Consider the following 27,212-nt stretch of genomic DNA (forward strand, 5'->3'; position numbering starts at 1 on the left):
TATGGTTAAGGGTCCTTTCAGGATCTAGGATTTTGATGATTTTTGTACCCAGTCCTGTTAGGATGTGGCTTTCTCCCAAACTTAACGAAAGGGAGATATATTATTTGTAATTTCTTTTGCCTGCCCCCCACCTGTGGCTCCTGCTTTATTCTGCTGGCTAAGCTCAGTCTTAGGAAGAGTTCTGCCTGCCAACCAGAACCGTTCTGCTCCCCGCTCCCCACTGCCACCCAGCAGCTGCGCCACGCCCAGTGCTTCCTGGGCTCCTTTGGACCAACAAGCCCCTCAAGGCGCTGATGCCATTTGTCCTTTTGGCTTCAAGATGGTGGGTGATGTCCCAGCGTGACCTTGATCTCATTCACAGCCTTTGCTTCTTTCTTGCTTTCTCTTAATGTCTTGACTCAAAAACTGATTTCAGGTGTATGAGTAATGTGATGATGGTGGCAGGAAAGAATGTTCTGCTGTTTATCGTGGAAGACTTTTAAGTTGCCACGTGGAGAGAGCGCAGTGGCCTGAGTCAGTGTAGTAGGCTTAGTCTTGGCTGCAACAGTTGAGCCAGCAAGGCGCCCTGACAAGTCACTGCCCCGAAGCCCTCATTCGTTTAAATAAGCATTTCACTGCCCACGCTGGCCGATTCTCAGGGAGGCCAGACAAGAATGTGAAACCAAGTCCCACACCATGCAGCCCAGCAGATCGTCTTTGCTTCTGAGTGATTAACTGTAATACATTTTGCAAAAGACTCCAAGACAGAAAATATCAAATAGGTAGATATACTGGGATTTTTCACTTGCTAGGAGATGTACATTTGCCCAGGTGGGGCAAACACATGCCTGCAGCTACAAGTATAAATTAATCTGACGTTTTGTTTTTACTGTCACATTTTCTCATGATGTTCAGTTTAATTACTTCTTTTTAAATTGTTGATCATTGTACCTTAAAATTACACACAGGGAGAACAGAGTCATCTTTTTTCTTTGGCTTCATCTCCCCCCACCCCCTTCTTTATTCATGTAACTGAAAGAGTAACAGTTACTTTGCAGCATATGGATTCATTTCATTCCTGATACAAGCCAAGTACGTGTTTATTTCAGAAAGCTGTTCTGAGAGCCGCATCCTAGCACGGCCTCTCGTGACCCCTGCTTTCCTCCTGGAGGGACGGCGACTGGAGAGCGTGCTGCCTGACAAGCAGACGTCTGGGTCCCTGATGGAGGCCCTCTTTCTGCTGGTGAATAGTGACCAATAGTCCTCTCGGCAGTGACTTGCAGCCTTCAGAGTAATAAGCACTGATAGATATATATATATAATTTGTTCAGTAATTGGAGTGTAATAAAGATCGTTTGGTGCATTCCACGTTATTCTGAAATATTTGGGTTTTCTAACATCATGATACAAATGGAATCACTGGACCTGTGTGGGTCTCAAGCCGACATTTTGACCCTTTTGTATGTACAATACTAGTGGTTTGGTTAAAAGCACTGTAGATTGACCCTTTAAGATTATGTCATAAAACTTGCTCACCAGCAAGTGACCCCAATGAGAGGCTCTTCGGGGTCAGGCTGTGGGGAGCTGGCCCCGTGACCAGACTTCTTGTGGGGACCCTTATCCTAAGAGAGAAGAGTGGTAATTAAGGATACGCTCACGTGAGATTGAGAAAATCTGCTTTGTCCTGGAAAGGGGCTCAAATATTAAGAAACTGGGCAGCTCTGAGCAGGATTTGACGCTTTGATCTGGCTGTGGGAGAAGTGTCGGGCCAGAGCACAGTGGGATGGAGCGGGGGTCTGAGTATGAATGCTGGTGTCCACAAGGGTCAAGGCCTGGAAGCCCCCTCTGGGAGCTGCTACCTGGGAAGTGCCCTCTGGCCTGTCCATTTGGACCTGTCTTGGATAACTCGATGTGTGAGCCCTGCCCTCATGCCTCTTCTGTGTCCTGTGGGCCAGTGAAAGGGGACCCAAGTCAGAGAGTGGCACTGAGGAGGGAAGGTTGGCCCTTCCTGGGGCCTAATCTTTGCATCAGAACACGTGACATCCATTTGGGCTGGTGCTGACACACACAGTCTGCCTTTAGGTAGCATCCTGGCAGGTGTCTCCATTGCCTGTGTTTCAGCTTGTTCTCACAGTTCTTGGGTGGATCGTCATCCTCAGGAAAAGCGTGTGGCCTAGTGGGGAGGGTGGCTCTGGCCCCTGGGCCTCTGCTCAGAACCACACTCCACCACTTACTGTTCCCACTGTGCACCTGGGCCGACCCTGGGGCCGTGAGCACAGAGGGGAGTACCCAGCTGCAATTCAGGATAAAACTGCTCTGCTTTTCTTCTCCTCCCCTCGGCTGGTCAGTCTGCCAGCCTCTTTGAGATGATCACTCCTTTTCCACTCACCACGACCAGGTTGAAGGCCAGCCCTGGAGCAGAAGAGAGAGACTTCAAACCTGGTGCTCTTGTCCTAAGCTCATTTCCACCCGACTCAAGTTCACGGCTGTTCCCACCCCATGCCACAGGACAGCGGGACACACAGGTACAGACAGCATGTTAGGAAGGTGTTTGTCTTTTAAAAGACGTGTTAGGGCCGGCCTGGTGGCTTAGGGGTTAAGCTCATGTGCTCCACTTCGGTGGGCCAGGGTTCGCAGTCTCGGATCCCAGGTGTGGACCTACACATCACTCATCAAGCCGTGCTGTGGCAGCATCCCACATACAAAATTGTGGAAGACTGGATAGATGTTAGCTCAGGGCCAATCTTCCTCACACACACACACACACACACACACGCACACAGGCACACACACACACAAAAACAAACAAACCTTTTAAAGTTTGAAGGCCTTGCCCACCCATCCTTAATTTAGGATCTCAAGTTTATGACACAAGAATAAATGCTGAATGCATTAGAACCTAAACGTATAATGTGGTTATAATTTTTACATCTGCTGTTAGCATTGACCAGTACTTACCGAATAAAAGTATTGACCTTTAAAAGTAGATTATTAATAGATGAAGAGGTTCAGAATTAGAATACTGGGGAAATTTATTGTTTTCCACAGATGTGAATATCAAGCCGTGTCCTGCAGAGGGTCTGATTTAGTTTGCATGTTTTGTACTGTGATACTGCCGTGCTGTGTTTTGTTGCTTGTTTTCACATAGGAATAGTAATAAATACGATGTGAGGTCTTTTCAATCAGCTCGACAAGCCCGTGTAGCTTGTTGACTTTGAACGAGGCACCTGGAGCCAGATGCCTGCTTTTGCCATTTTCTGGATGTGTGTCCTTCCACAAGTTATTAAACCTCTCTGTGCCTCAATTTCCTCATCCAAGAAATGAGGATTGATTAGCACTTGACCTCCTGGGCCAGTGGTAAGGGGATTAGGGATATGCGTGCATCCCTGGTTTAGAGCAGCAGAGGGCACGACGTGAGTGTTCTGTCCCCATCACCTGTTGCTGTAGGTTACCTGCCTCCTTGGTGGTGACCCACCCCCCCCCCCCACCGCAACAATGGGAAATGTTCTGGAAAAAAGTGCTGCCATCCTATCCAGCTTGGAAAGCAAGGTTCTGTGTGTATGAGAAATCTTACTCTTGTGAAAAATAACTTTTTTACCCCTTAAGGTAGAGTAGCTAAAAAGTAAAAATAATGATCTTTTGGAAAGGAGTTAACTATTTTGGGTTCCATTGACTTTTTTGGGGAATATACTTCTTTTTCCCCACTGAAATATATATTTAAAAATTTTATTAAAATTTAATATTTTCTTTAATATTTTGTTTGATATTACAGAAATATTTAAAAATTATAAATTATAGAATAATACATGTAGTATTATTTAATATTTAAATAGTTAAATTCATGAGTAAGTTATTAGGTAGGTGAAGAAACTGTGAATTTGAAAGGTTCACATGCTGAGGTTTCTGGTCCACTTTGTTGTCCTTTTCAGAAGAATACTTAGGAACTCACAATACTTACAGGGTTTTGGACACAACTGCTGATGGACAGATTCAGACTGGGCTTCCAAATTCCGGTCCCGAGGAAGGCCTTTTGAATAACTCTCTGCCCGATTCTCTTCCCCCTTGCTCTCCACTTGATCCTGAGGAGTCCCATTGACATTGTTCCTTACGAGACCCCTCATTGGATGGCCAGGTTAGAGGTCAGGCAGGTGGGGCTGGTAACAATCCATCTTGACCTCAATTGCCCCGTGTGTCCGGTGAGGGGAGGAACCCTAAGCCTAGAAGTGAACATTCTTCTCAACAGAAGAATCTGGGTATTTGCCGTCAAACAAATTTGCATCCCTAAGGCAGTTAGTTTTCCACACTGCAGGAGATTTTTTTGGCATTTCATTTTTCTTTAAGTCTTAAGATAGATATTGATCCGTGGAAGGAGGTTGAGTTCGAAGGTTCCATCAGTACTGGATTTGGTTTTAGCGCTCCCAGGTGGCATGCAGTAGCCAATGCTTTTGGTACCCAGGGATGTCCCCATGCAGGTCTGTGCACCACACCTTTCATTTGTAGTAAATGTGCCTTTGGGGGATAACATGACTTGTGTATATCATGCCAAGTCAACCCTAGAAAGGTCATTCGTCTTAGAGACCAGGTTAAAATCCATTTCAGGTGAGTTTCTGAACTTAGATGTACTTGATGCATGTCAGTTACAATCTGAGAAAACGTGCAGATAAAATCCTGCTGCATGTGGTGGCCCCTGTCTGAAATGCTGATTGTTTGTTTAGATGACCTGTCAGCTTTCCATTTCGTCTGTTTCCAAAATAAACATTCACAGAACGTGGCCAGAGATTTGTTAGGGATATTCGCAGCTATGAGGGAAGTCAGAACGGTTTCTTGGGAGGGGAATGCACACGTTCCTGGGGGCTCAGGCCCTGTGGTAGAGGGGCGTTTCCTGGATTTCTCCTCTTAACCTCTGTCCTCAGACATTCAGGCCTGAGCTTTCTGTCTAGTCTTCGGGGTTTGTAGATGGGCGAGGGGTCCGTATTTTCTGTGTCAGATTCCTCAGTGTGCCTGTCAGTGTTTGGGGTCCTGTGTGTATGTTTGTGCAGCACTTTTCCCTCCATCTCTGGTTCTTCTGGGAGTCGGTGAAGGTCCCCTCAGCTCAGTTGATGTTCACATGGCCAGCCCCTGTGCTTCAAACACACTTCTGGAACTTTCTGCCTCCTCCTTGGTCCCTAGAGATCAGATCCGACCACCTCCAACTCCAGGCCCAGCTAGCATCTGCCATGCTGAGCATTTCCAGTTTCTAGTAGGCATGGAAATAGGAAATGGTTTTTTTACCCTTATGTTGAGGTTTTTCTCATGCCCTTGTGTCTAAAGGCTCGTGCTCATTACGACTAATGCAAGGGAGCTGCCACCATGCAGTAAAAATAATCATCGTTTGTTGCCCTCCACGGTGCCCGGGGGTGAGTCGCAGGCTTTGCTATGGAGGGAATTATCTTGGGAGCCCTCCGGTGACAGCTCAGGGAGCAGAGCCAGTAAACAGCGGGGTGAGTCCTAGGTCCGCAGTGCTGCCCCTCAGTCTGGTGCTCCTGCCACCAGGCTGCTATTTGAGGCACAGACTGATGGTGCCTATTTTTAGACTGGTTTTGTTGCTGTGTCCCAATAAGGCAGCAGCAGCAGCCGCCACACCTATGCGATGTTTGCATATATTGATTCATGGATTCCAACTACAACCCTGTGACATAGATTATTGTCCCATAGATCAATAGATTAATCGGTTGTCTATAGAGAGGTATCTACATAGAGAAATATAAATAGATAGATTAAGAAATAAGCCCAGGGCTGCCTCATCAGTCAGGAGCTCCAGGGCTCCTGCTGTTAGCTCACTGTGCTGCCTTCAGTGGGTGACAGCCCTGCACACTCCTCTTCTTTCCCTGTCATGCTAAGATGGCCCTGGGCACTTGGGAGCTAGAGCGGGAGTGATGGACAAAGGGAGCGAGGTTGCTTTGTCCTCCCAGTCACTGCACGGCCCATCAGATGGCACGGTGTGAGCTCGTTGCTCTTCTTAGGCTCTTAGAATCTCAGACACAGCATCGGGCGCCTTCCCTAATGGGCAGAAATTAGGGGACTGTAGGATATCTTCATATGGCCCCAGAATATCACATTTTTGGACCACACAGAAGCTTGTGCAGGAAAATGGCAGTGCATTTGTCAGCCCCAGGGAGAGTACGGTGTGGTGGTTGTGGTCCTGTCCTGGGCAGGTTCGGAAGGTCTCGGGTCGGTTTCTCGACTGTCCTCCTTTCATCGTCATTTCAGACTGACAGACCTCAAATTGCCAGGCTGAGTAGGGATCTTCCCTAACCCGCCTCCTCCATCTCCTCAAACCTGAGTGATGAAAGATCAGTACCATTTCCACTGGGTTGCGATTTCTGCTGTTTTTCAGAGTAGTCATGGAGCTAGGACGTTGGCAGATTCCCCCACACGCCCGTGAGCGTGTGTCGGATGGTGCCTGTGGAGTCTTGGCGGGCAGGACTGAGGCCGATGCTGTCCGAGCAGGTGGGCAATGAGATCGGGTTCTGCACCCCCCGCCTGGGAATTGTCAGAGTTGAGATGTCAGGCTGGATAGTTTTCTTTTCTGGACTGTATTGAACGCTTAAGGATATTTAGTGGCATTTACAATGTTTTAAAAAATGCTGCTTTTATTTATTTTCCCTGGACTAATTTTATCTGATGGTAAATTCATCTAATGGTTGCCTATGTTTGATAAAAATGATAAAGCTCTGGGTCTCACTCCTCTGGTTTTCATGCGATATTGGCACGTGTCCCTTCTCCCCAGTCACTGGAGGGTCCAGAGGTGTTTCTCTCTTTTCTTCCTGAGGATGAATTTTACTTCCTGACCTGCACTGCGGGCCAATGCACTGGCTTCCCTTTTTCTGCTCAGAGGACCTGAGTACACATTTCTAACACAAATGACCCTGGAGAGTGAGAGCTAGAAGGGCCTTTGACCCCCGCCCCTTCCCACCCTAATCCCCACCCTTTTGAAGGTGAAAGTGGCACCTGGCCCGATGCAGGTGGGCTCCTGCAGCTGGGCTCCAGAGTCTGCAGCTGCTGCAGGCAGGTGTTGGCAGGCGTAGGAGTGGGGGGTCCATCCCAAGCATCCTTGCCTCCCCAGCTCTTGGCCTGCAATCCTGGCTCCAAAGATTACGCTTTGTTCCAGAGGCAGAGCCCAAAGTGGAGCGTTTGCTATTGTACATTTGAAACATTTAGGCACAGGTTTTAGTTTAAAATAAAAGTGATAACCAAGAAGCAAGGTGTGACTTGTTCTTAGCTGCTTGACTAGGAGGATGGACAGTGTAAACGTCTCAGCTTAGCAGGCACACAGATTCCGAGACTGATGGCCGTCACGTGGCTTTGCTGCCCCAGGAGCTGTGCTTGGCCCAGCAGCCAGATCCCCGGGCTCGTCTCTCTGACAGATGCATGCTTTGCACTTGGTGGGCTCAAGTCTGCTTGGGGTGGGTGCATTGGTCTTGAATTTTGGCTGCCCGTGCAGTATCTTTGAGTGAAATCATCGTGTTTTTTCTTTGCTCATGATTTTTCCCCCCTCCGGTCCCTCCAGTCACAGTATTGGTTTCGAGAAGTCCAAATCAATGGTTTTATTTTCAGAGTTCTAAGTCTAGCCATGTAAACACTTCGAGTCTGGGCCTGGAGGGTTTGGCGTGGATTCCTGGCTGCTGTTTTAAATATGCCAGAAGCCTTCTTGGAAGTCACTCACTGCTGGTTTTTCTCTGATTGGGCTGCGAGCTTGGGATCTCAGAGCATCAGATTAGAGTGCTGGAGCCCTGGGCTGGGGGTTGTTTACTGGGAGATTCTGTCCTCCCCCCCAGATCCTATTTCCTAGTCCAAGCAGGGCCCAGGGAAGTCTGCCCCTCTCTGAGGGACCCCTGGCTCTGGGTACTAGTTGCTAAGTGCCTTTTTTTCATACCCACACACACATGTAGCTGGGCCTGCACCCGGCCACAGGGCTGCCCTGTGGAAAGACCAGTGGGTGTGTAGATGGATTCTGCCGCTGTTCGTCGAAGGAGGGGAAGGGGAGCCTTTATAAGGGCTGTGCGTGCCGGTGACATGCTCTCACAGGTGGGGACTTTTAAGCGTTTCCATGGCAGTCAGCAAAAGTAAATTTAACACATCTTCAAAACCTACTTACCACCTCAAGTTAAAGTTAATCATTGGACACATGCCAGCATCCAGTTGGGGCACCGAGGAATCTGTGACTCACCTCTTTCTCCTCCCTCCCCCACCACACAGCAACTCTGGGTCTAAAATGGTCAAATAACCGGGGTCACTTGTGGCTGTGACCGCAGCACACACACCGCAGTACCTGTGACTGTGGGTTCACACCTGCCGAGGCCCCAAGGGCAGAGAGCCGAGGGGCCCCTTGCTTTGGGGACCTGCATCTCACTTCCTTCCCTTCTTGTCCTCAATGAGGTCTCCGGCACCTTGCCCCTCCCCCGCCCTGCCCCCTCATTCACCCACTGGGATGCAGCGCTGACCAAGCTTGGGGACAATGGCTGATGACATCCAGGGAGCTCGGAGGCAATGCAGGGACCACAATTAAATTTCCTAGTAGAAACAGGCATGCTGTGTACCGTGGAACTTTAAAAAGAGTAAACGCACCATCATGGGAACTAGGTAGCTGGTCACCTAGTTGCAAGATAGATGACTTGCTAAAATCACGAAGCTTTCCTCAGAGGCTGTCAGTCAGCTAAACAGAATCAGTGCAGACGCCAGCCATGCCTGTTGAGTTTGACTTTGAATATCCATCCAAGGGGCTTTGGCAGAAGCTGTTTTATGTGCCCAAAGCCAAAAGCTGAGGGGGCTTCCTGGCAGGCACCACGGAGGACCAGCCCCTGCACGCCCAGTGATCATCACGGCCGGGTGTAGACAGCTCCAGGTAGTAGGTTCGTCCAATGCGCCCCACTCCTGCCCCTCTGGCCTCACCCCCATGTCAGAACGGGGCGTCCACCTTCTATCTGCCCTTCAGCCCACACCTGGCGGCTGCCTCCTGCATCTGGTCCCTCAGCACTTCTGGAGTGCCACCTCTTCCTTCCTCTCCTCCTCCTCCCCCGTCTCCCTGTGCTGGTCCCTCCTCCTCTCCCCCTCCTCCTCTCCCCCTCCTCCTCTCCCCCTCCTCCTCTCCCCCTCCTCCTCTCCCCCTCCTCCTCCCCCTCTCCCCCTCCTCCTCTCCCCCTCCTCCTCTCTCCCTCCTCCTCTCCCATCTACTTTCCTCCTTCCATCCCTCTACCACCTGGGTCCACGGACAGCAGGAGGGGCCTTCCAGCCTGCCTGTATAGCCGGGTCTCACACACCAGCCAGAAAGTATGACTCATGTCATCTTCTCGCCTTAAAAGCCACCAGGTAGCTTCCACTGCCGTTATGATAAAACCCAAACTCTGTACCCCAGCATCTAGCCGCACTTCATTCTACTCCCGCCCTCCCCTCCACAGCTGCCCTCCTGGCCTGGCAGTGCTCCCCTGCGGCGTCTCTCCCCCTGGCTGCTCCTCCAGGACCCAGGACTTCCGTGCCAGCCCCTTCCTAACTGTCACTCACCCAGCCAGCGTCTCAACTTGCTTTTGCCAGGCTCCGCCAAGTTTCCTGCCCGCCACCATCCCCTCCCGTCCTTATGAATCTCTCTGTGGGCTCATCTGCGCTAGACTGACACTTCTTGAGGGCGGGATCCGGTTGGAGTTTGTCATGGATGTCTTACTAGTTCTTGGCATGGAGCCTGGTTCCAGAAAGCCTGGGTGAATGAATGAGTCAGCGAGTGAATAGTACGCACTGCCGAGGGCGGCTGCCTTGGGGAGCTGGCGAGTGAATGGGGAGGTGCCATGACCTGTGAGCCAGCGTGTCTGTGGCGTGTCGGATTCAGGTGCTGGCCGGGTCAGGCGTGGTCCGGGCGCCTTCTTGGTGGGGCTCTGTGCATTCTCTGCAGCAGTTACCATTGGCGAGGCCATTGTGGGAGGTCCGCTGCTCAGGAAGCAGGCGCCAGGACGGGAGTAGCAGGCAGGACATTTCCTGAGGCCAGCTCTGGAGCGCCCCCCTTCGGGGTCTGGAGAGCCCCACCTGCGGTGGTGTGGAGAGGTCGCCCCACCTGGGGGGGGTGTCTTGGAGAGTGCCCACATGGCGGGGTGTGGAGAGAGCACCACTTGCAGGGGCATGGGGAGAGTGCCCACCTGTGGGAGAGTTCAGGCAGCACGAGTGGAAGGAGGGTGGCTTTGGGCTGCAACGCAGTCTCCACGAGGGGGTCAGGCACCGTGAGGACGTGGGTGGGGTAGGGACTCCGGATTCAGATGGCTCTCAGAGCTGTCTCCAGTTAGGCAGGGGGGCTGGGCCTTTATACCCATTACCAGTCTGTGGTTGGATGTGGTCTGCCCTCCAGGGATCATGTCCTCAGGCCACACCGCTCTTCTCAGCCAAGGGCAGTCACTGGGAGGGGACCTCAGCTTGGATTGGTCCACCACCATCGCTCCCCACTGCCAGGCACTGAGGGCTGGAGGAGGGGACTGGCCGGGTGCGCCTTGGTCATGTGAAGGTGGTGTGGAAATCTCTCCTTAAAGAGCGTTAGAAGAAGTCTCGCCATCCTAATAGGAGGATGCAGAAGTTAAATAGAAGAGTGAACTGAGAATTGGTTTTAATTAGCTTTTTTTATAAGGATTTTGTCAAAGTGTTTATTTTTTTATTGAAGTATAATGAAGACATACATTATATTAGTTTCAGGTGTAAATCATAGTAATTTTTTTTATGTTATAAAATGTTCGTAAACTTCTAGAAGAAAACAGGGGCAGTAAGCTCTTTGACATCAGTCTTAGCAGTATTATTTTAGATCTGTCTCCTCAGGCAAGGGCAACAAAAGCAAAAATAAACTAATTGGACTACATCAAACTAAAGAGCTTTTGCACAGTGAAGGAAACCACAAACTGAACAAAAAGGCACCTGCTGGATGGGAAAAGGTATCTGCAAATGATGTCACTGGTAAGGGGTGAATTTCTAAAATATGTAAAGAACTCATACAACTCAATACCAAAATAACAATCTGATTAAAAAATGGGCAGAGGACCTGAATAGACATTTTTCCAAAGGAGACGTACAGATGGCCAACAGGCCCATGAAAAGATGCTCAACATCACTAGTTACCTTTTATTCACATGCAGAAAATCTCTGTCTGCCAGAAATTATCTCAGTTTCTATGCAGTAAAATCAGTTCCTATGTGTCGGTCCCAGCAGGTGGTAGTTAATGGCATTTCCATTTGGAAAACATGGTAGTTTGGGTGTCTACTAATTTTGCAAAGATACCGTGAACATTTTGTAAAAAGTGACGGAAACTGTCCTCTGGTTTTGGAGGTAGTATGTATGGGTGACTGTCTTTTTACCTTTAGTGATGCAAATAATAAGGAATAAAAAGATCAGGAAGCTCCTTTCTGTGCAACTTCTTGGGTCCCAGCATCCTTTGTTCTTCTTTATCTTTTTTTTTCTTTTTTTTTTTTTTGGTGTGGAAGATTTGCACCGAGCTAACATCTGTGCCATTCTTCCTCTATTTTGTATGTGGGATGCCGCCACAGCATGGGTGATGAGTGATGCAGGTCTGCACCCGGGATCCGAACCCGGGTTGCTGAAGTGGAGCACGAACTTAACCACAATGCCACTGGGCCGGCCCTTGTTCTTCTTTATCTTGCTCAGGCACCTCCTTGGACCTTTGGGGTTGTGTCCTGCTGTCACTGCCCACCTCACCTTGTGTGTACATTCAGAGACTCTGTCTTCCCTCCTGAGAAGTTAGCTGTGATTAGAAAGCAGCACATCTCAGACCTAGAGGACAAAGCAGTAGGAGTTGAGGAGGCACGAGGATGTGTGGGAACCCGGGTTTCTTCCTCCCAGTTTGACCTGCATGGCATTCACAGGGATGCCTGGCAGAGCCTCCCACCGCAGCCTGCATTTCCTGCGGTGGCATTCCACTGCGTTTGATGGGCGGGGAGTGTTGATGGTGGGTGGGAGATGACGACCAACTTTCCGTAGTTTGGGAATCTCTATCTTTATTCATCTTATGTCTATTATTTTACTATTAAGTGGTCTTTGTAATTTCAAAACCGGGTAAGAATCTGACATTCGTAGTCTGAGGACTAAGACTTAAGTACAGAAATAGTGGGGACCTACTCCTTGTGTTTCCTCCTTAATTATGCTGTTGGATGCTTAGACCTTGAGGCTGACTTGAAAGGCCTCTTGGTGTGTCACCTTGATCACCACGTGGACGAGTCATCTCACACTCCTCTAGTTGTGAGCGACATAAAAAGGAACTACTCCTGTCTGAGAAGATGTCTCTGTTGCCTTTTCTCATTGAAAAACATAATGTGTGCCCATTGTAAAGAATTAAAACAGGATGGAAATCCGTTAAAGAGAGAAAGAAAATCCCCAGGCCTGCTCCTCCTCGGGGATAGCCCCTGCTATCAGATTAGTTGGCTATAATTCCAGATAACCTTCTTTGAACTTGTTTATATGCTAACTAATTTACCTACTGTAGGACAGGAGCTCAGATGACATGATCTCTCACCTAGCTTTTCTGCTCAATGTATTGTACGCCATCTATCTTGAGACTTCCCGGGCACAGCTGAATTTTGTTCAGGGTGTAGTGGGGCAAAGTCTGCACCTGTGCATACGTACCGGTACAGCAGTGTCTGTTCTGTGTCAGTTTGAGTTGGTCAGGCATAGAGGCAGGTGCAGTGAGCTTACCTTGCCAGGGGACAGAGATAAGAGGTGGGTGGTACTTCAAGCAGGTGGCACCGAGAGGGCCTGTGTATGTACGGGACTGGGGGAGCACCAAGCCCAGGGAACAAAGGACACCAGCAAGGTGGGATCTCTCTTTCCCGAGGATGCTTCATGAGGAGTGGACCGAGGTGGCTTCTGTCATAGACGCCGTGCGGCATTGTTGGGCCGAGGTGCTGGTGATGTTTGTGACCATCGCCAGCCTCTCTGTTGTGGACCTCATGTCTTAATCCCTTTCTGTGTAACCACTGGCAATTCTTTTGTGCTGAGAACAGAGGAGGGCCAAGACGAGGCGTGCCTGGGGGCGTGCCAGGACAGGGAATGAATGTGGTGATGGGCCTTGCCCTGTCCAGTGGGGAGGGGGTTTGCATGCTTGTCTTATTTTCTAGTTTTTAATCCCCAACATCAGTGACAGAGGGGGACCCAGGACTTGGTGCAGTCCTGGAGGGCCCAGTGGGCCTTCAAGGATGATGACGGAGGCAGGCCTTCAGCTTCTGCACTTTGCTGTCTGCATTGTACTCTCTCGGACATGAGGCCAGGACCACGCCCATGAAAGGAGAGATGGACTCCTGTTTGTCAGCCGGCTCAACAGCCCTGCTCCCAGGACTGTGATTAGATTTCTTGGGCATTACAAGCTGATGGGCAGTATTTATTCTAATCCTATAATGCCGCCACAGAATTGGTAGTGGCACCATGAAATCACTGCCCATTTCCTGTGCATGGCCTGCAGACTTATTTGTGGGGGGGGCGGGGGGCGGGGAAACGTTTGTGCTAACTCTCAAGATGAGCTCTGTTGCCATCCTATAAAAAGCAGTATCCCAACTTGTTTTTAGTTTTGATTTGCCTTGTCAACACTAAGTCGTGGGTTATTGTAGCCAAAGGGCATCATGAGGCCATGTCAAGGATCTAGGGTCTCTGAAACCTCCCTTTTGGTCAGCACGGGCCCGTTAAAGAGAGAAGCTGGGATGGCCCCCAAGCAGCTGGCTGTGGGTCTGCCTGGAAGGGCATTCCTAGAAGAGAAGGTTCTAGGATGTGAGAGCCAGAAGGGACCACATTTAGATGAAGGGATTGGGGCCCACAGAGACGAATTGATTTGCCGAAAGGTGCCCAGGTGCTCCTTGGAGAGCGCAGATCTGAACCAAGCGTTCCCACGTCCAGCTGGGGCAGTGCTGGTTTGCTCGTAGCTGTCTGTATTTCCCACAGTTAGTCGTTGCGAGCCGCCCTCAGGAGAGGTTGACTGCGGCAGTGCCCACCTGCCCCTGGACTCCCTGCAATCCCGGTGAGCTGATGTTTCTGTCGGGATGGACAGGCGATGGGGGCAGACACAGAGTGTCCTCTCTGTGCCTTTTGCCCCTGCTGTTGGGCAAGAGTGACCTTAGACCCTGTGGACTATGCTGCCTCCAGCTCCTCCAGCCAACGTCTTGGTCGTTTGTTTTGGCTGAAATTCAGGGGCCACAGGGAGAGGGTTAATTCTGACTGCTCCTTCCGTAGTCATCTTCTGGATTCCTTGTCCTCTGTCATCGAGCTCTCTCTTATTCTACACATTAATGGCACCATGAATTAAAAAATATTACTGACTGTTTACAATTCTTGATGGAATTAAAACTGTCAGGCCCAATTATATCCAGCACGGGACTGACAGAGATTCCGCATGTCAACTGTAGGTATCTACGCTTTCTTTCCGGTTTCTTCAGTGTTTACTTTAACCAGGGAAAATGTTCTTGTTTGTTTCAGCGTTGTCTTAACTTCCACAAATAAAGTGATTGTTGCCTACGTACCAGCATCTCAGCTGCAGACTAGAAATTACCGGTTTTTTTTTTTGGAGGAGGGTTAGCCCTGAGCTAATATCTGCTGCCAATCCTCTTCTTTTTTTTACTGAGGACGACCGGCCCTGAGCTACCATCTGTACCCATCCTCCTCCACTTTATATGTGGGATGCTGCCACAGCATGGCTTGATAAGCAGTGCACGGGTCTGCGCTCTGGATCTGAACTGGTGAACCCAGGGCCGCTGAAGTGGAGCACATGAACTTAACCGCTATGCCACTGGGATGGCCTCGAGAAATTACCTTTTAATGTATGTGTCCCCTCAGACTTCAATAGGAAGAACAGCTGTCTACTTTTACAACTCAGAATAATGGCTGTGGATTTAACCTACCAATTTTGTTTTCTCTGGCAATTTCTGACTCACACCTTTTCATAAAAATGTCCTTAGTTCAATATTTTCATTTTCAAGGACTCTGTAATTTCATTTTAAGTCTTAAAATGTTTTAAAGAATCCTTGAAGTCTGTTTACAATTTTCAGTCCTATAAAATGTGGGATTCTGACTTTGGTCTAAGATGACAAAGTTCGTCTGCTTCTTAGAAGTGCCAGGAGTGGGGTTGGCCCCATGGCCACATGGTTAAGTTCCCTCGCTTTGCTTTGGTGGCCTGGGGTTCATCGGTTTGGATCCTGGGCTTAGACCTACGTACCAGTCGTCAAGACATGCTGCGGTAGCATCCCACATAGAAGAACTGGAATGACTTAGTACTAGGATCTGCGACTATGTACTGGGGCTTTGGGGAGGGGGGGGAAAAGAGGAAGATTGGCAACAGATGTTAGTTCAGGGCCAATCTTTCTCACCAAAAAAAAAAAGGGGGGGGGGCCAGGAGCCACTGGCAGGAGACTGTGTATCCTTGGCCATGACAGCTGGCATTTTATTGGTGGGGCCACGGCTCAGTATGTTCCTAGGGTCGTTGTCTCAGGGACACTTCATTATAGCAGCCCTGTGCAGTAGGTGGCAATATTGTTTCATAATTATTAATCACACCAGCCATAATTTTAAAGTTCTTGTTAACCTTCCACTTTATAGAAGCTGCCACCCAAGGCTCAGCCATGAATCCCCGTGAAGTACAGGTTGAGTGTCCACTCCGTGTTAAGCCCTGTGGTGGGTCTTGAACCAGCTTCCTGCTAGCAGCCCTCTGGAGAGGAGAGAGAAGCAGGAGGGAGGCCTGTCCCCTTGGCTGGTCTGTGGGTCAGTGGGAGTTGGTAGTGGCCTGGACCACTGTGGGCATCTGACGAGCCCTGACCCCTGCTTCTGTGGGCAGGAAAGATAGACACGACTGTGGTTAGGCAAGACATTCCAAGACTGCACGCTCAGACCCGGGCCCTCATGGCTGCCACATCTTTCCCAGCTTTGGTCGGGGCTGTGGGGGGGCGGGCGTCAGGTTTTCCTGCTGGGATGTGGGAACAAGAATAGGCTGAGTCAGGCTGGTTTGGGGCCAGGGTCTTGGGGGGCCTCTGGCAGACTTGAGCAATGGCTTTGATTTGGGGGTGCCTTGGTGTAGAAAGTTGAAATATAAAATCAGGTTTTGGGGGACATGGGTCAGTTTAGCAGGGAAATTGGGGCTGACTTCTCATAACATTGTAGCTTGTGACTCTCATATATAAAGTTGAATGTACTGTTTTTTTCCCCAAGAAGTTTCATGACCCCTTTGAATTCCCTCTGGATACATGGGATCCCCAAACCCTTGATTAAATCTTTCCCTCTTTCTACCCTGGAGCATTTTGTGGCCCAGATTTACTTGTTGGAGCCATGAAGCACCCTCCAAAAAGTGAATGAACCACCACATCCAGATTGCATTCTGCCACCAGAAGGGTTGACATAATTCAAAACCCAAATTCGCAAATGGTTTCTTTGTTTTTGATGGTGCTTTCATCACGAGGCAGGTACGCCTTTCTCCGTGGACTTTGGTTAGCAGATGAGGCGTTGTGAGGACTGCGTTTCTTCCAGCATCTTGCAGTGAAGGTGTCTAAACTCACTCTCAAGCTCTCGAGGTTTGGGAGTTAAAACTGGAAGTGAGACCCCCAGTGAAATGAGGAAAGAGCCAGGTGTGATGCTTTGCAGCAGAAAGTGTTCGGAGGCCTGCCTGTGGGTGGTCCTTCCAGGGACTCCGGTGTTGAGAGGGGCCCTGATTTGAGCTTGGAGACAGACCTGTTATCTGTGAAGATGTTCGTGTTCTGGTCCACAAGAGCTAGGACCATGGGGTTATCCTGCTTGGGGAGCCAAAGCCTGCCCTGGAAAGCTGTTTGCACCAAAGCCCATTATCACCCAGGTTTTATAACAACGAAACTACAACCAGACGGAATCAGGTCACAGGTTTGAGGATTATTGAGTTATTTATGAATAAAATGTTCTGAAGCAGCGTCAGCTAATGAAATGAATGTCCTTCTGAAAGAAAGGGAACGTGAAACCGTCAGAGCTGCCTAAAGTCGGAGGCTCCCCTGCCCCCCTTGAGGCTGTAGGGAGGCATCTATTTTCATATTTGAAGAAGGAAAGGAAAATTTTCTTCCTCGCCGTTCTCATGCTCAAATCCTCACACCCTTGACTGTCCTTATCCTCAGACATGAATCTTTTAAGCTGTTCTTTACACACTCAGCACAACACTGGTGTCCTCAGAGAGTTCTGGAATAAGGTGCATATGAAGCATTTAGGAACACTGTCTAGGAAAATGTCAGGAAAGGGAATCATCCATCCTCTGAGAAGTTTAAAGCTTGCAAATCCGCTGGGCTCATCTGGGCTAGCAGCTTTGCCTTGGGGGTTCCTTAGAGGAGAAGAGAAAAGACCCAGTTAAATGCTGGTAGTGTTGTGAAGGATTCTGAGTCGCATCATGGCCCAGGGGAAAGATGTTTGGGGTTGCAGGCCTTAGCTTGGCCGTGTCTGTGGTGGTGGGATTGGGGGCATCTTGGTGGTCTGGTGTGTGTCATCCTGCACTGGGAGGGCCAATTTCGGGAGGCATGCTATGAGGGCACGTGGAGTGGGAAATTCTTGTATGTGCATCTCGGAGGCCACTGAAAAGCAACCTGAACTTCCAGGGAAGCTGAAAACGAATCTGATATCCCCAAGGTTTGTGCTTTATTCCATTTACTACAGAGGTTCAAAGGTTTTCAAATAAGGAATTAAATTATAGCATGGAAAACTGTGCCAGGAAGCCTCTGTTAAGCCCTCCATTTGAGAGTCATCACTGTATTATGCATCAGCCGGTTTGCAGTGCAGCTCTTCCCTGCCACACTGAAATGGATTTCTTTATTTTATTAGGGACCTGCATTTCCTTCCTCAGCACAGAAACGCTGCTGCCACGGGAGCCGCGGTATCTGCCAACGCTCCTGTTCTCAGCGCATGTGCTTGCTTTTTCCCATTGCTCTTCCCCTTGAGGTTTTGGGATTATGAATGCTTTAAAAATAAACGCTCCTTCACCTTTCTGTTGCTAAAAAGAATATTTAAAAAAAAAAATCTTTGTGAAATTTAAGGTTTCAAGTAAATGTCCCAATCTCTGAGATAATGTGTTTTTAAAAATTTCAGCTGCAATGTCAGGTTCCCTTTTTTTTTACCCTTGTGTATAATTTCATGAGGTTTGTCTGGAACCTGTATCTGTGGTCAGCGGAGCCAAACGGGATTGAGGGGGAAGGAGAGACCATCAAGTTGTTCTAATTGTGGCCACAGGCTGTGCTTTGGGTTGATAATTTGGAAGAAGAAATAAGAGTCCACAGCTCTGTTGGGGGGCGAGCCCATGCCCCAAAGGATGGCTGGTTTAATATACTAAGATGAGGTGCCGGCTCCCTTGTCTGATGAAGAAAGCTGAGGGGCTTTTCGCCCAAGGCTGCGCAGTGTTGGCTGTGGACATGGAGGCCTGATGGAGACTGAGCTGGCCCTCCCTGGTCCTTAGACAGCCAGGTACTCATGACCGTGAGGGTGGGTGGGGATCCGGGAGGTGGGGTGTCGCCATCTCAGTTCAAGTCCGTTGAGAGGTCTCCTGCTCTATTCCTTCAATTCTCTTGTTTTCCGCTAAGATAGAAAGAATGGAGGTATTTTCTAGATTATTTTAGAACTCTGCAGAATTTCTGGGATGTATTAGTTATCATGCCACATGGATACATTTTTCTTTATGCATTCTCATGCTGTAGGGTCAACCACATGAAATGGCCATTATTCGAACACTTTTGACCTACCAGATGGCAATTCCGTGTGCTTCAACGTAATATAAATTGTCCTGGGGTTGAGATTAACCAACAATACCTTTCAGCTGGTTTTACTCACTCGGTTGCTTAGAAGTTCGAGAGCTGATCACTGTGGTTTGATTTCTTGATCAGGGCTTTTCGGGCCACATACTATTTCAGGCTCACCTGTGGCCCCAACACAGGCAGTGAACTCAGTGTGTGTCCACCCAGTGGCCACAGCACTCAGGAAACGGGGTACCAGAAGCCGTGCTCTTTAATCACACCCCCAAAGGCGGCAGGGCCTCTACGTGGGTAGTTAGCCCTTTGGCTGGGCGAGGGGCCCCATCATTTCCCTGAGTAGGAGGGACCCAGTTCCATTTCCATTTCACCTGTGCAGAATCTGAGTGTCAGACTCGGAAGGTTTCCGAGGCTGCCATCAACCGTGGCTCCTCTGGTTCTCCCTCTGCCGTGGGGCACTGGACGTTGGGACGGGCAGGGCCAGGTGGGAGACGCCGGGCTCCCGTCATCCACGGTCTAAACTCATGATGTTGGCGTTTTACATTTGCAACATCTGCTGAGCAAATTTTGAAAAGCCGAAGGAGTCAGGGTAAAGAAATCCTTTGGGGAGCTGGTTAGAAATGCAGATGCTGAAGTTCTGCCAGGATGATGCTCACCTGTCACCAGTTTCTCCAAGAGTCTCAGGTGAGTCTGAGGCAAGGGGGGCTGCTGGGAGCTCGGAGGCACTCTGCAGGTAAAGAGAGAGAGATTTAGAATCTGCTGTCGCTGGGGTGGCCTCCTGCAGGTGGCCCACCCTCTCCAGCTGCTCCCTCGGTGGGAACCTTACCCACAGGCTGGTGTGGTGTTTAAGGAGCCTGGGACACAGCAGGCCCTCAGGTGATGGTCATCGCTACCACCAAGTTCAGTCGTAAAACTCAAGGGAGACGCTGTATTCTGTCCTCCACGTGCTCCCTTCCATGTGTACAGGGTTGTCATTCCTTGTCACATAGACGATGTGAGGTCACATGTAACGTGGGAAGTTTTCCTTCTCAGTTTTTTTTTTAATTACTGATATCATTTGTCTCCAAACCAAATTAATGGTGATAGAAAAATTGCATTATTTGCCTGTATTGCAAAGAGATTTGATCGCATTTTCTAAAGAAGACTTTCACTTTTACTCATTGTTATTTCTGTGCTCCTGAAAAGTCTTTCACGCTCTTGTTTAGGCAGAAGGGTATCAGTGTCCATGGGAGGGGCAGGGCGGGGCCGGAGGACCAGGAGAAAATAAAACACATCCCTTCTTATTGCAATTTCAGTCCCCTCCACCAGATATGCTAGTAAATTGTCCTTAACAACGAATCTGTTTAATTGAAATGTACTGTTATGCCAGTCCTATTCTTATTCTTATGGTAATACATGTTTTCAGCATGAAGTGAAGGAGGAGGAAGTCTGTCTACAGCTTTGATGCTCTTCTGACGGTCAGGGCGTGACTGCTTGGTGCGGGCGCAGCGTGACGGTCAGGGCGTGACTGCTTGGTGCGGGCGCAGCGGAAATGGGACATACCAAGGGGTAGTTTCACTGGCAGATCTTTTTAGCCCCCGAGTTTCTGGTTGTTGCTGGAACCAAAAGGTCGACGTCTGCAGCCGTCTTCATGCTCTCCAACTAAATAAACTCTGAGATATGGGAAGAAAATGCTGAAGGACAGGATAAAATTTTTCAGCTCCTTTGCGAAATCCTATGAGTTTCAAGACCTGAGTTTGTGGCTTTCGATACGTTAAGTCAAGTAAAGAGAGTGGAAAGAGTTGGTGCTGTAATAATACAAAATAACACCATGGCACACAGGGAAAACGGGGGCCATCTAATAATAGAATTACTATGATTCCATCTGTTTGCTGGAGCATTTCTTCACCTGCCTTCCTGGTGTTAGGAATTAGGTGATTAATCTCTGACCCCTGATGGCCAGCAAGGAGCTAATTAAGAAGCTGGGAATGAGCCGTGTGCTGCCACCCACCCACCCACTCCTCACTGTGCGTCTGCCCTTTGGTCTGAGGGGGTTTCTCAAAAAAGGAAAAGTTCTGGCTTTCAAATTGCGGCACATATTTTGTGTGTCGTATAACGAGGACCTTCAATTTCCTGGTTAAATTCGTGGTTCTGCGTCTGAATATTTTTGAAAACAGACCTGGAGCTGAGTCCCTCAATTCGTGTTGTTAGCAAGCAGAGAATGAAGGGAATTTTACTCAGGATGAATTTTCAGAAATTCCTGGGCAAAGGGAAACCAACAGTTCTCCTGGGAGTAAAAATAAACAACTGGATAGCTTTGTTCTGGGTTGTTTTTCTCGTTTTATTCTGCAACTCCCTGCTCTGGATGGTCTTAGGTCTGTTCTCTCATCCGTCAGCCTCAGTGGGTGTTTGCATTCCTTGGGCTATGGACTCTTGTCCTTGTCACTGAGAGGTAGCCATTGTGGGGCCGGAGGTGGCCCTAGAAGGGAAGGCTTAGGAACGACAGCCTGGCAGCCACTTTGCTTTTCTTTACGGTTCAGAAAGCAGCTCATACGCTGCGGAGAGGCGCTTTTCTCTGAAGTAAGCCTTGAGTCCTTTGTAGCAGGATCTCTTCTAAAAGAACAGGAAAGGGGCTTCGGGATGTCTGGGGGCGAGCAGATAAGACGTCTTCCTGAGACCCGTCCGGGAGTCCAGTCTTGGCCTGTCCTCTGGAGAGGGTTCAGTCTGTTTGAGCCGAGTGCATCGATTGTGATGTGATGCAGGGTGCTGTTAGGGACCCCGAGGCAGGCGGGGGGTGGGAGCCAGGAGAGCAGGGCAGCTCCAGGGTCGAGGCTCCTTTCGCTGATGCTTGGAGGGGTTTCTTGACGTGTCCGTCTTGGCTGAGCCAGTCTCGAGGAAGGCTGTCCTCTTGCTCATGCCCTGCACAGCGGCAGACCCCGCTCGGCCGGCCCCGCTGCTCAGGAGGACGACCCCAAACTGACACAGGTGCAGGGGGCTTTTGGCCTCCACACGTCTGTCTGAGGTTGGACAAGAAGTGGGGGGTGGAAACAGCAGCAGATGGGGAGGAGGGAGGGCTCCTTGGACGAGAGGGGAGCTGGCCGAATGATTGCAAAGGGGTTTTCTTCCTGCTATCGGTCCTTCCTCCTGTTTCAAAGGCAGCGCTTGTTCACGTTTCCTAAAAAAATCTCAAAGTCACTCCCGGCACGCAGGAGGAAGAGCGGGAGTCAGTGGGGGTGAAATCCTTCTGGCCCTCGTGAAGGTGTGTCCTGTCAGGTGCCCCAGTGAGACCTGTCGGTTAAGGCAGCTGTTGGGGTGACGGCTGATGGCAGTTAGCAGGAGCCCAGCCCTTGGCCGAGCCCACAGTCCCTGTCCTGTGTCCTTCTCTGCCAGGCAGGGCCAGAAACTGCCTTAAACCCCAAAGCCGCTCTCGAGCGATGTTGTCGCCATGTATGTGGCATGTGTGCAAATGTGTTTATTACTCAGTAACCCGTTTAGTCAAGAGTGTTAGAGACCAAGGCTGGAATAAATGGTGGTGGTGTGTGTGTGTGTGTTAGTGTCTTGGTGCCCTTACCCGACTGGGAACAGTGGAGGCCAGCCAACTGGACTCTCCTCACTGCCGGGTGAGGCCGGGCACAGCGCCCACTCACTCTTATTTAATTGTATATTCAAAAAGACTAGTAAGATTCAGGAAAGTTGATTGTAAAAAAATACAGCGAAGCAAAACAAACAAAAAAACGGATCAAGATGCCGTAAATTGGTGACCCAGACTTTTTGAATTTCACTTTTTCTTGTTGGTCGTCATTAATTGGCCGAACCCTGAGCATCTTTGCCTTTGAAAGTGTAGTTCTGGCAGCCTCCTCGCTCTGCATCGCGCCAGTGGGTGTTGGTGTGGTTGCAAAGCATTTTCACATTCTGAGGGTCATTGGACTTTATCTTAATATAGGGGTAAGTTAGGAAGGCCTTCTCCTGGCATCCACATTGAGTTATTTAGAATTCCTTTTCTTAAGAATGAAAATAATAATATGCCTTGAGTATGACCTGGGGACCTGGACCAGTTTCACAGGGAGCATGTGGTGTGTTTTCCTTCAACTTCAGATATTTGGCCATCCACTCAGAATAACTCGGGCTGAGAAGTTCTGCTGAACTGGTAGCATTTCCCCCCAGTCTTCAGTAACTTTGGTTTTCTGCCTCCCTGTGTCACCGCCCGCTGTGTCCTCCGGCCCCTGTCCCTGTGAATCTGTTTTGACTGTCACCTGCAGGGCCCCATTCTTTCTCTGACCACCTTCAGATTCCTGCTCCAAAGAAGCGAATTATTTGGATTTTCTGCTCCTTATAAAAGATCCCTGTTGCTTCATGTTGCCTAATCTGGGAGTTCTTTGGCATGTTATTCAAATTTAACCAATGAAATGTAATTGGAAGTGGTGCCATGTTAATGGCAAAAAATGATTAAATATCGTCAGTGTTGGAGATTACCCATGGCACCACCCTGGGCCCTGGTGACCCCCTGTGACGGCAGCTGGAGGAGCTTCATTGTTATTGACAGGCCAGAAGAAGTGAGTCAGCGGGGACCATCTGTGTTTTATTGTAAAATCAAATTTAGTGGCATTTAAGCCAGTGCATGGGAATGCGTTTTCTTAATATTATTCTACTCCAAGTGGGGGAGTTGAGTGGGGCTCACAGAATGGCTTCTGCTGACACGAGACACATCTTCTGTCACTTTTGGTTCTAGCTGGTCCAGCAACCTACACGTGTGCACATACATGCACACACACACACACTCCCAGATGTGTTCCTCTAGAGCATGTTTGTCCTTTGAGGGTTGCTGCAGCATGGAACTTGAAACAGGGCGTTCAGCCTGGTCTGACGCCCCGTCCCGCCCCTCCCCTGCTCACCCTGCGATGAGCTCCTCCAGGCGGAGACCGCACCTCATTCATCTGTGTAGCCCCATTTAGCATCGTGTCCGGCCCACAGAAAAGTCCTGATAGAGAAGTAGGATAAAGCAGTGCCCTGCCTTGTAAGACTTCTGCTGAGTCTTTGGTTATTTTTCGTTTGGCCTCATCTGAGGCAGCATTCCGTTCTGACCGGGCAATGACGGAGGTGATGAGAGTTTTTGACATAAATGTTTTTTAATGGAAGATGAATTTTTTTGGCCCTCGAAGTCAACATTTTATTTTGTTAATCGAGTTGCCACGAACACAAATACATTCCATTCGAGTGAGGATGTATTTGTGAGTGAAAGGCCCCACGCACGGTTCCAGTGTTTATATAATCACGTGTGTTTGTTTAGCGGAGCCTGCCTAATTTATAATGAATATTTAATGTTGGTTGTGACAACCATGATCTTTTGTGGTGTGTGTTTAAGAATTAGCAGTGCATTCATGAATTGAGCTCATTTTAATTCCCCCTTTGTTTTACTACTAAGATTCATGTTAAAAACCATATTATTTAATTTTTTATTTGCCAGATATTATGAAATTTGAAAGGTACCAAAAAGGTAGCAATGAAAAGAAAGTCTTTTCACCCTTGTCCCTAAGCCACCTGGTTCCTGAACAGTAAATCAACAACAGTTAAGGTTTTCATCCTCCCAGAAATGTTCTCAGCCTGGACAAGCTTCTGTGTGTGTTTGATACCTGTGCATGTGCACACACACTCCTACCTCACTTACTATGCCTGGGGATACTTGCACTTCTGTATGTTGAAGCTTCATGTGTTTTATTGGCTACTTAGAATCCACTGCGGGGATGTATCCAATTTTGCTTAACCAGTGTTGGGTTTGTTACAAGTACAGCAACAGAGTGACTCCCTGGCACACTCTGGGTGCATGCATTTCATGTTGGGAGAATCACTGTCATTTACTCCCCTGTCTTCCCTAGACCATTGAGGTCACCCCCCAGGACCTATAAGGCCACATTCCCATTTTTCCTGAGAGAGCAGTTGGTGACAGAGAATAGTCTTTTGCAGGTTAATTAGTAACATTATTCACTAGTAACCACATTAGTTACCATTTGCTGAGCATCTCAGGGGTCAGGCTGGGGGCTACCCCGTCCACGTTTATCTGCTTACAGGTGATGTCTTACCCCTGGCATGTTACAGTGGTGGTTGGGCAGATGTTCGGGTGCACAGCGTGAAGTGTACCTGGTGTTTAGCCCCCGGTGTGCTCACCGCGGTGTGGGCAGAAGCGGCTCTTGATCTTCGCTTTCGTGAACATCTTTCCTTCTGAGCTCCTGCAGGTGCACCTCTGCCCACCTGCTCTGCCCGCTGGCAGGGCATTCGGGTCCCTAAAGTCCTACGTCTCTGATGTTGAACACCAGTCCCTTCCTGCTAAGCTTTTGAGGTTACTCGAGGCATCTTTATCAGCCTTCCATCTTCTCCAACTGCTTAAGGCCTCCCGTCTCTTCCCAATCCATCCACCTGTCCTTTCCTTGAGTACCAGAGTGTTCCTCTGAGGGCCAACCCCTTCCTGGGCATCGACAGACCTCTGCCTCTGTCCTTGTCTGCTTGATTGCCCACCCCACTGTCCTCTCACTGTGGGTTGCGTTCGCCTCTCTTCCTCCAGACCCATTTCTTGTCCTTTCTACATGAGACCCCAGCGGAACTACACTGTTATGCCACTTGCTTCCATTCCCTCAACTATTTGGTTCAAATGTCATGTATCTGAAACCAATGGCATTTCTTGACTTTTAGGCCTTTTGTTAGTCACTTTACTTTTTCTTGGGCATAATGTAGGATGATGAAATTTCTGAATTTGTGGAAAATATATAGAAAGTGAATCTTATTTGAAAGGGTAGTGGCTGGGGCATCTGCCACACTCTTTACCAGCTCACTACGTCTGTCCTAAGTACATAATGTGGGTGGTGCTGTGGGGTCTCACTGATAAGCGATGGCAAATGGACGGCATGGGAAATCAAGGCGTTTGGGTCATCTGTATCTGGTGGGTCCACCTTGACCTGCATACATGGGGGTGAGAGGCAGAGATGGGCAGCCAGGGGAGGCCCCCTGGTGTGCTGGCCGGGGTGAGGCTGGGTCTACAGATGGCCCCACGGTGCCTGGGACCCCTCGTCTTGCTGTCATCTCCTAAAGTGTCCTGACTGGATCTTCAGTGTCTGATATGTTTGTGAGGATCAAAACTCCAGCACAAAGTCGTCTTCGAAACTGTAGAATGTTGTCGTAGTGTGAACATTTGGATTTTCAAAATCCAGTCGTCATCTGCCATAGTAACTTTGTTGGTAGGATTTCAGACAAGTGAGTATTTTAGTGAAAAACCAAAAGACCGGGAGTTGAGTGACTGGCTCTAAGGTCAGTTCTGGGACGTGTGCCCTCAGAGGGGTCTTCACACGCCCCTGGGATGGGGTGGGGCCTGTGGGGCTGGGCAGGAGCGGTGTGAGATGCGGAAAAAGTAGAGTTACAGGGGCCCCTTGGAGTCGTTGGATGGAGTGTGCATTATGGTTTAGGGGACAGGACACCGAATTGGAACAGCCCTGTGGACTTTGGGAAATCCCAGCTTCTCTGGGGTGGAAGCAGCGTGAGGAGGTTGGTCTGCACCATCTTCAGTCCTTCTGGCTTGAGAAATGGCACGTTGGAGGCATTTTGACCTTGCACTTAAGTGAGTCATGACATCTAACTTTGCTTTGCCCTCCTGTTTTACAGATGCCTTTGTGAATAGCCAGGAATGGACGCTAAGTCGATCTGTGCCGGAGCTCAAAGTGGTGAGTGGTTCCACTGGCCTTGGTAGATGTCATTCTTCACCTGCAGGGGTGGAAGCGGGGGCCTCAGTAAGAGGTAGGGTGTGACCTGTGAGCACCCACAAACCTGTGTCCCGAGGGGCCTGCTCGTCTCCTGGGGCCTAGACGTGGGGCTTGCCTCTGAGCGCATCCCTGGGAGGGTCCAGGTGTAGCTGACAGTGTGGGGCTGGAGCCCTGAGTGTGCCTCCCATGGCCGGGATGGACGACTAGCCAGGGTGGCCTTGTGTGCACAAGGCAGGATCCATTTATCTTCTCATTTCCAAATGTCTGTCTGTCTGTCTCTCTCTCTCTCACACACACACACACACACACACACACACACATAACCATGCCTTCATTAATCCTTTATAGCATGTCACGGAAGGTTTCTGTAATGAGCCATCAAGCTTTGGAATTTGTCATTAAAAAACGTGACTATTGGGGGCTGGCCCCGTGGCCGAGTGGTTAAGTTTGTGCGCTCCGCTGCAGGCGGCCCAGTGTTTCGTTGGTTTGAATCCTGGGCGCGGACATGGCACTGCTCATCAAACCACACTGAGGCAGCGTCCCACATGCCACAACTAGAAGGACCCACAACGAAGAATATACAACTATGTACCGGGGGGCTTTGGGGAGAAAAAGGAAAAAAATAAAATCTTTAAAAAAAAAAAGTGACTATTGTATTATGAAGTAGTGGCATCAAATTAAAAGAAGAACTTTGTCTTTATTATAAATTTTATTATGAAGCACCATGAGATTATTTAAAGCTTTAAAATTGGCTTATAAAAAATTAGTTGGG

General features: G+C 49.2%; 1 protein-coding gene across 16 annotated transcripts in view; it reads left to right on the forward strand.

The window, feature by feature from the left end:
* AGAP1 (ArfGAP with GTPase domain, ankyrin repeat and PH domain 1) overlaps positions 1-27,212 on the forward strand; it is a 558,771-nt gene that overhangs the window by 165,546 nt on the left and 366,013 nt on the right. For all 16 annotated transcript variants that reach the window (XM_070269557.1, XM_070269555.1, XM_070269554.1 and 13 more), the window contains exon 2: positions 26,343-26,401. In XM_070269557.1, coding sequence (XP_070125658.1) covers positions 26,343-26,401 — 59 coding nt within the window. The remainder of the gene's footprint in view (positions 1-26,342; positions 26,402-27,212) is intronic.

This window comes from Equus caballus, chromosome 6 (genome assembly GCF_041296265.1).
Source record: "Equus caballus isolate H_3958 breed thoroughbred chromosome 6, TB-T2T, whole genome shotgun sequence".
Taxonomy (NCBI): domain Eukaryota; kingdom Metazoa; phylum Chordata; class Mammalia; order Perissodactyla; family Equidae; genus Equus; species Equus caballus.